The sequence below is a fragment of the Myotis davidii genome, unplaced genomic scaffold (genome assembly GCF_000327345.1).
Source record: "Myotis davidii unplaced genomic scaffold, ASM32734v1 scaffold516, whole genome shotgun sequence".
NCBI lineage: Eukaryota > Metazoa > Chordata > Mammalia > Chiroptera > Vespertilionidae > Myotis > Myotis davidii.
Genome location: NW_006287367.1, coordinates 31,811 through 41,132, shown reverse-complemented (window position 1 = coordinate 41,132; position 9,322 = coordinate 31,811). Strand labels below are relative to the sequence as shown.

Sequence of the window (9,322 nt, the reverse complement as noted above, 5' to 3'; positions counted from 1 at the left end):
TATATGAGTAAATTGGAAGATTGCTATTTTTAAAACTACTATCTGGGGCATGTATAAAGAGTGTTCTATCTTTTTATTTTACAGAATGGGTGAATGTGGGGGATATCAATTCACATGGTATTGTTTTTCATTGTTACTCTCTCTTCCTTTCAAGATTTTTTTGAAAGGGTCACATGTGTGGATTTTTACATATCATATCATAGATGTAATTTTTCAATTCTGAGGTTCCATACATGCCTTTATAAAGATCTAACAGGTGGAAAAATACATTCTTTTCTTTGGAGAACTCTGTCTTAACCTCTAATCATTTCCTACTTCTCCATTCCCCTTTCTTCTCTTCCCTTCTTACAAAAAATATAATTTAAATAAAAGTAGAAATTTATGTTAAGGCTACTTATAGCCTATGGACAGTTAAAGCAACAACAGCATCCTGTCTAGGGTGCAAGGGAAATATCTAAATGCTAAGTACTTCCAAGAGAAATAGTGTTTATTTTATTAAAGGCAAACACAGTTCATGTACTAAATTAGGCAGTGGTTTCCCCTAAACTTTTCTTTTTAAAGATAAGAAACCAACTTCCAGGCATAACATTTCTTGTTAGAAGGATACATGCTAGAATTTAATAATTCATTTCTCTTTTGTTATGCATATAGAATGTCACAGCCATATAGATAATCAATTTATGTCTGCTTACATAAAAATATATACTTGATTTGCATATGTGACTTTGTTTACATCTCTGTAGGACCTTAATGCTTACTCTTTTCACATCTCACCCCACCCCTCAATATATTCATTTTGTGTTGCTCTGTTAGGTAATAAAAGTGAAGCTGTTTTACTTTTACCCCATTAAATAAGGTAAATAATTACTGTTCTTTTGAACCCACACATTCTTGTTATAGGAGAGAGAGCCACTGTTACCTGGACCTGAGAGAAACTGAGGTAAAAGCTGCTTCTCCTACAAAGGCCTTGGTTGTGACTGGGGTGGTGGCAATCTCAATATAAAGAAAGTCCAAGGCAGAGGCACCAACATATCCTAAATTTGAATGGAAATGTAATACTAATGATATAATGAGGCTGGTAAGGCAGTCACCATAAAAGCCAACTAGACTTTGTTTATATTTTAAGAAAAAGAAATGAGGCAGTAAAGGAAACAAGCCTCATAAATATGTATAAAATATATGTTTCAGTAATAACTAGTAAAAATACTGATAGTGATAAATGCCTATTTATAGTTACACAAGTATCTCCTAAAATATCTGTTTGTGGTTCCATTAAAGAGTTCAGAATACACTGCTAGTTGGTTTCTGTATACTTTTGTAAGATCAGCTATAACTTTATAATCAATTCAAGACAAACTTATAGATACAGACAACACACTCATAGTTGTCAGAGGGGAAGAAATTGGGGAACTGAGTGAAAAAGGTGAAGTGATTGAGGGAGTACTTATTATTAGTTACAAAATAGTCTTGGGGATGTAAAGTACAGCAAAGAAAATATAGTCAATGTTATTGTAATAGTTATAAATGAAGTTAGTTGGGTACTGGAAATATCAGGGGGAATACTTTACAAAACATATGATTGTTTAACCACTATTCTATACACTTGAAACGAATACAAAATAATATTGAAAACTGTAATTGAAACTGTAATTGAAAAAAAAATTAAAAAGAGCTATATGATATTAAAAGAGAAAGAGGTTACTTAGTATGAACCGAAAGAGAACCAACACATTTAGGACTATGGATTTTGTGCTTGTTTATATATCTCTATAAAATCAGTATTATTTATAAAGAGAAATATGCCCAAGAGTATACATACAACATGTAGTATATTTTATATATAATGCTCACATCTGTATAGTGGACTGTGCAACTATAAATGATGGCATTCTAAAAAATGCAAGACATTACATGTGATTAACATTACCTATTAAAATGAGTAAATAATTTTTCTACATCTAACAAAAAACACTTCAGAATATGAATTGAGGAGAATTTTACTGTTGGAAAATTATAGGCTTGTGATAAAATAACAGAAGTGAAATGGTATGTAGAAGTAAGATGAAGAGTGATGAATCGAGCTTTTCTTCCTAATGTCTCTTTGTAATATTTTTCCTTTTCCCCAAACTTAGATAGGAATCAATAGGAATGAATTTAGCCTTATTGGGCAACACAAAGTGGACAATTTACCAGGGTTTCTGGGTCCAAGGAAAAGAAGAGCACTTCTAAAATCACCTTCCTAACTCTTCTCAGGAGAATTGGCTTTTTTTGGGAAAGAAAAAGAAGAAAAGTGGTTGCAACTAGATGAGATGAATGCCACAGTGAAAGTCTGGGTCTAATTTCAGGAGGCACAGTTTCAGAGAAGTGTCTGTCTTTTGGACTGGAGAAGTAGACACTCTTTTAGGAGAACATTAAAAAGATAGCACCTCTTGAAATAAATGTCCTGTTCTGTTAGCCTTCCTTAAGCCACCGTGTTTCCCAACATTTGGAATGTGTTTTGCCTGAGTATGTGTGTGGGTACGGGCACGATAATGGGGCCCTGCTGTGTGAGCAACTATATGAAAGGCAAAAAGTTAGGAGAGAATCAAGAATCAAAACATTGACTAATGATTTCTAACCTGAAGCAAAGCCGATGCACTATTCACCAGGAACGTGCCTCTGTTTAAACGCTTCAGTTCACACACTACCGCACAATACAGGCAGGAGGGAAAAAAACAGATTTTTTTGAAAAAAAAGTTTTATTTAAATGTTTTTAATATTTTACAACAATAAAATATTGTGTCAATATAAACCCCTTGACTAAAACTGTTCACATCAAACATTACAGTGAATTGTTTTCTTTTTGACACCCAACTCATCTTTGAAAGAGTCTCATTTTTAACACAATGCAGAATTTATTGAAAATAAATAATTGCTGGCAACTGCAATAGGCAATTTGAATAAAATAGTTGAAAAAGCAACTCTTAATGAAAATAGCATTTATTATACATCAGTTACTAAATGAATAAACTAAATGATCTTTTTTTAAATTAATAACTTCAAAAACGTTTAATATACAAAACTGTACAATTATAAAGTCAGCAGAAATATTTGGGTTAACTCAGGTTTGAACCATAGCGCTTAACTGCAAAGAAAAAATCAAAACAAACAAATAAACAAATAACCCTAACAGTTGTAAAACATGATCTCAATGTGTGAAAAAGTCCCAGAACTAAAACCCAATTACCAAGAGAATGCAGAGGCTTCACAAAAAATAAAAAGGGTCTGGGATTTGAATTAACTCATGCTCTTGGACCTGCAGCTGGGAGACACACAGTGCAGTGGACCAGAGCCCTGGCAGCCCATACTAGGGCATGTATCTTCCACAGGGGGCACTAGGGTATCTGGTCCTTAGGTAGTTTGAAGCTTTGTCTACTGCAGCTGCCCCTGGAGGCCCAGCTAGGCGGCCAGCGAGGTCATGCAAGCTCCCAGGTAGTTCAGGAGGGCAGTGGCTGTGGATTGCGTGCTTGGCGAGCCAGCACATGTATGCTCCTTGGTTATGAGGTCTATCTGTGGACCTGGCATGTGGACTTGAGAGCTAGCAGTAAAGCCACAGCAAATGCATACTTTTTGGATCTCTACATAGTCTAGCGAGATTTTTTTGTGGTTTTTGTTTCTTGTAAATAGTAATAATATACACACAACTATCTACACACATACGTTTGCACGCTCACACACGCACGCGCACGCACACACACACAGAGAGAGACACATACACACAGAGATAAAAAAAAAAAAAAGAAACCCAGCAGCCCAGGCCCTCACTAGCTAGTTCAATCCTCGCAGTGGACATTCCACCAGCTGTGCTTGTCCGAGGCATGAGATGGCTCCCGGTGTGAGCTCACTCAGCAACAGCGGTATATACACATCTGAAGGATGTGGTACGAGGCTAGACCAAAATCCCTGTGACCTTTGCCAATCATTTCATTGTCGTTCTGCACAAAGCAGAGAGCGCCCTCACCATCCCTTCCCAGGGATTTTTTATTCAAGGAGCAGACATTGGACTGGAGTTGAACCGAACTGGGAGGCACTGACTGTCGCCAGAGTCTCCGGGTCGTCTTCTCCAGCGAGATTAATAGCCTGTGAAGGCAAAGTCCTTCGCCCAAGAGAGCCAAGGTGGGGTAGCGCTGGCGGTCAGTCGGCCTGGATAGGCTCCGGGCCCTTGGGGAGCTCCGAGTACAGGCATTCCAGACCTCAGTAGGGTCATACTCCTCTCAGCTCCCCATGACTACCTCTATCGCCCGAGCGCTGCCACTGAATTCTTCTCTGGCACCCAGATCTGCACTGTAAAAGACTAGCAAGGGTTCAACAGTTCTGGCAGGGAGGGCAGAATCTTTCAAAACAGCCTCTCCTACTTCGCACTAGTTTGCAAACCCAATCAGCTTGCCTATTCTGCCCATTCTAGGCACTCCGCCCACGGAGGAAAACAAAACAAAACAAAACAAAACAAAACAAAACAAAACAAAACAAACATATATGTATATATCACCACCAAGAACTCTTTTTCCATTGTATCCTTTCCTCTCTTCACAGATTTGGGATAGGGGGCATGAGTGAAAGGTAGGCACATCTCTCCCCCTCCTCCTCCCAGCCTCCTCTCCCTTTTATAAGCAATTAAAAAACCATCAGCTCAATGAAGGAATAATAATAATAGCAATAATAATGTGGAGTGGTCGATTAGATACAAATTATCTCACAAATATTGTGTACAGCTTGTAGTAAAACACCGCAGACATTTAGAAAGGCTATAGAAGTTTTTTTTAAATGCAAAACTAGTCTATTGTAAAACAGATTTCACCTGAAATACAGCTGCTATAACCAAGGCGCTGAAAGGTTGTTTAGAGGCACACATCTTCCGTCTTCCCACCTCCCTCCCCCAATCCCTAACCCGCCCCCAAGTTTCCCCACTCCTTGCTCTTTCTAGAGAGGAGCAACCAAACAAATCTTACTCAAAGTAAATAATATATATTGATCTGCAGAAAAGGTTGTAGAGAAAGCTGTTGCCGGACCGCAGGGGATATGAGGACCCCGCCTGGAGTGCTTAATGAAACTGTGTACCAGCGTTAAGAAGCCTGAAATGCGTGAGTGTTTCCTTCCTTAATATAAGTTAGAATCCCCCGGTTGAAAGGGTGAAGGGTAAAGAAATAAAAAATAAAAATGAGAGAGAGAGAGAGAGAGAGAGAGAGAGAGAGAGAGAGAGAGAGAGAGAGCTACAAAGATAGCAATTATGAAGCTGGAGTGAAAGGAAGGGAGTGGGAGAGAAAGAGAAATCCGCGCTGCCCTAGTGCGTTGGGCTGATCGGTTGCCGGCTTCCTGCAGTCAGAGATCATGGCAGGACGTGTCTGTTTTCACGGTATGCGAATAAACCTCATGTGGCTGCTGATCCCCTGGTGGAGTCATTCGTTTCTCTTTCTGTCTTCTGTTACAGAACCAGACACGCACCACTTCTTTCTCCAACTGGAGGCTGTCTGCCAGCGAGGAAATCTCCTGTGCGGCAGGCTTGGGACACTTGAGGAAATGCGTCTCCAGTACACCTTTGACACTCACCTCAATGGAGGTTCGCTTCTTGCGCTTGCGGCCCTGCGCTGCGATCTTGTCAATGCTGGTCGGGCTCCCAGTGGACGAATCAGCCTCCTCCAGCCACTTGTTCAGCAGTGGCTTCAGCTTGCACATGTTCTTGAAGCTCAGTTGCAAGGCCTCAAACCTGCAGATGGTGGTTTGTGAGAACACGTTGCCATACAGTGTGCCCAGTGCCAGCCCCACGTCGGCCTGCGTGAAACCCAACTTGATTCTTCTTTGTTTGAACTGTTTGGCGAACTGTTCCAACTCATCCGAGGTTGGTGTCTCCTCATCCGAGTGGTCCTGGCAGTGGTGAGAGCCTAGATCGCTATGGTCTGGGGGCTCCCGGAGCACTGGGTGTAGGCTCTGTGCGGTGGCAGAAGCCGGCGGTGGGGTGAGCCCCCCGTGCTCCAGCATGCCGCTCACGGTGAAGCCCGGCTGCGAGTACACGTTAAGGGGTTGGCTGCTGGACGTGATGGACGGGTTTGAAGCCGGGGTCGACCCCCAGGCATTGGGGTGGTTAGTGTGCGGAGAGTGGTGGGCGACGTGAGGCGAGCGGTGATGGATGATCGCGCCCAGCTGTAGGTCTTCACGCCCGGGTTTCACGTCCTGCTGGTCCAGAGGGCTGGTGGCCAGTGTGGAGGACCACGGGCCTCCATCGCTCAGACTGGTCACCCAATGGTGCCCGAGGGGATGCCCATTGCTAGGAACTCCCTGCAAGTAATCACTTTGGAGAAGTTTCTGAGGATTTCGGAAAGGACTCCCCTGCTGCATGCCCGCAGAGTCCGCATGGACCAGAGAGCTGGAACTGAGAATGCTGTAGGGATTCGAGGCAGCTGTGGCCATGGTCGGTGAGGATCCCCTACTAGTTATAATGTGGCAAAGGGAGCAGCTTCAGCCTTTGACATCTATCCTGCGGGGGAGCCAAAGCAGCCAGAGAGTTACAGACACCTACCGCGGCCAATCGCAGCGCGTCTCGGTCTGGCCAGCCGTGCGTTCGGCCAATGGCGGTGCGGGAGGTTGGGCTAGCTTTCCAAATTAGGCTGGCGAAGCTCTGTGAGTTGCAGTGAGACCCAAGCAGGAAGTGAATAAAATCTTACTGATCGGCTGGCTGCATCGCGCTGAGTGGCGGCAACAGATTAGTTGGTTAACCCACCACCACCACCACCACCACCACCTCCAGCACCTACTTCGCCCGTATTTGTAGTGGAGCGGGAAAAATGAGACGGATGTGTGTGTTTGTGTGTAGTGCTTTTAGACTGATAGGTGCTGAGGCTGCAAACTAGCTTTTACATTATTTAGGTGAACCCAAAGAGAGAACGAAAAAAATATTAAGAAACCAACATCACTAGCTTGAATGCCATCTATATCTTAGTGGATATGGATTTTGCTCAGATTCATTTCACTTTCTGGGTTAGTTGTGTGTAGAGGACTGAAAAAACAGAATCTGGCTACAAACTTTGAGCAAGGGGACGTCTTTGATAGGAACTGGAATCTATACTGAAGTCATTGGTTCCAATAAGACTTATTTTGATTAATTTATTTAATTTTATATTAATAAGAAACTCAATACTAAGGTCAGAAAACATCTAAGAAAGAGATGCTTAGTTTCTTCTGGAAAACAATGATTTAAGGTATGAAGAACTGGGATATTCTGGAAATTAAAATCCATTGTGATACTGGCAAAATTCAGTTATTTTGAGTTTGCCTTCCAATCCAGTTGGTCAATTGGAAGACTTGGTTTTTATTATGGCTCTATGTCAGCTCCCATAAGCAGTCCCCAATTTCTGTCAGAGGCAATGCTTGTAGAAGCTAGCAGCTCTTCCTCACACTCACCCCAGACTCTCAGCAGACCAACTCCCAATAGGTACACAGGAGAACTTTCCGCTGCCCCGCCCAATGCTGTCCTTTAGGGAAAAACATTTTTTAATGTATTTATTCTCCCCCACTACTATTGCAGATCTGTTGAAGTAAATAGGAGTAGTTTAGTGAACACTGGAAATGAAGAGGGAGAAGGAGAGAGAGAGCGAGAGGGAAAGGAAGAGGGACAGGGATCGGGAGTACCACTACCCCCATCATCCCCATCAAGCTTGAATTTGTTCAGCTTGAGAGAACAAGACTGTTTTAAATTTTGGTTAAAGGAAAGGGAGGAAGACTTGTACTCCTCCTAAGCTTTTAGAAGTTAGGGAAGGATAAGTCCGTGTGCTTTAGAGACCCATCCAAAGGTTTGCTTGTAAGCAGAGTGGGGTTAAATACAAAGATTTGCTTTAGCTAGGATAAGGAAACACTGGATACCTGACTCGATCTCTGAAGTTAAAAAATGACCTTTCATTGCATAATTTTAGAGGTAATCTAGCTGCATAATTATATTTGCATTTACAGAAGACAGAATTAGAGTTCCCTTATTGGTTTGAAATTCCATTAAATATATTGCAAGAGCTCCTAGGTTAAACTTGATTTAAATTTGCATACATTTTCATATATTTAGCAGAAATAAAAGAAGGCTTGCAGCTACCGGAAAGTCATTAAGGCATTAGTTTCCCTAAGAAGACAGATCTGAAGAAAATGCAAGAAAATGAGAAAAATAAAAACAAGGTGAGCTTATTCTGTCATTCCTTTATATAGCTAAAGAGCATCTATTTCCTGTGAAATAAGTAATTTCTTATGAGAGCACAGAGCAATAGGTGTTTGTGTTGTTAAATGTAAATGGTGTCTATTAGGTAGGAAAACCTGGCATCTGGTTGAGATGTATTTGTTTCTTTTACTCTTTCTTTTAAAAAGGATAAACACAATAATTATTGGCAGATAGGATTAATCATTTGCCATCTTCCCCCTCCTCATCCCTCACTAAAATTGTGCTTTCATTTTCTGGTGTCCTATTGTAAAGGTTTATCTGCTTTTAACCTAGAATTAAATTCATTCTCTCTCTCTCTCTCTCTCTCTCTCTCTCTCTCTCTCTCTCTCTCTCTCTCCTTTTTTCTGCCGAGGAAGGTCGTTTCATTACTGCCAACTGTGTGTATCTTCCTTTGCAAGAACGCAGCCTCATTTGTGCTTTAACTCTTGCTTCCTGAAGAAAAAAAAAAAGAACTTGTTAAAATCAAACATAATACAAGTTTTCAGGTGCTCTGTTAGGCTGTCTGTTCAAGGATCCATTTGCCAGTCTGTGTCAGGTCACTTTAGAGGTCAGAAGGAAGCACAGTGAAGAAACCATACTAGGAAAAGATCATGATCATTGCCACGTTATTGTTGGCTGCTGCGGTGGGTTCCCCACCCCCACTTTGCAGCTGCGTTTGGGTGAAAGAGTTGCTAATCTTAGTCTGACCATTCAGGGCTTTAAGGCAATTATCAATTGATAAGGCTTTTGCATGAAAAAGAAGGGGGTCATTTTCCCAGTCTGATTTGCCAGAGTTCTTACAATCAACCTTCCTCTTGCCCTTGGCCTCTGCTCTGGGCAACTGGTTTGGCCAGACACACAAAAAAGGTTCAGACAATTTGTTCCCAGGCTTGTGTGGGGCAGGCGGGGGATTATAGAGTAGGAGGCATCTGTGCCCAGGGACAAGTTTTTTAAACCCTTGTTTTGCAGTCTTTTAATGTAAGAATACCTCTGTCAGGAGCAAAACCCAACCGCAGGCTTTCCTTTCCTTTCCTTTCTTTTCCTTTCCTTTCCTTTCCTTTCCTTTCCTTTCCTTTCCTTTCCTTTCCTTTCCTTTCCTTTCCTTTCCTC

General features: G+C 41.7%; 1 protein-coding gene and 1 long non-coding RNA gene across 2 annotated transcripts in view; one reads left to right on the top strand and one right to left on the bottom strand.

Moving 5' to 3' along the window:
* Window positions 1-4,793: 4,793 nt before the first annotated feature.
* Window positions 4,794-6,502, bottom strand: POU3F4 (POU class 3 homeobox 4). Its single transcript, XM_006759119.2, has one exon. It carries the CDS (start codon window positions 6,442-6,444, stop codon window positions 5,359-5,361), a length of 1,086 nt encoding a protein of 361 aa, XP_006759182.1. The 5' UTR covers window positions 6,445-6,502; the 3' UTR covers window positions 4,794-5,358.
* A 1,161-nt stretch (window positions 6,503-7,663) lies between these two features.
* Window positions 7,664-9,322, top strand: part of LOC107182362 — a 5,418-nt gene continuing 3,759 nt past the window's right edge. Inside the window, exons 1-2 of the long non-coding RNA XR_001513085.1 lie at window positions 7,664-7,945; window positions 8,087-8,193. This is a non-coding gene — a long non-coding RNA (uncharacterized LOC107182362). The remainder of the gene's footprint in view (window positions 7,946-8,086; window positions 8,194-9,322) is intronic.

What these genes read in the sequence shown, in the direction of transcription:
- POU3F4 (XM_006759119.2), bottom strand. Translation starts at nt 6,444, where the DNA reads ATGGCCACAGCTGCCTCGAATCCCTACAGCATTCTCAGTTCCAGCTCT.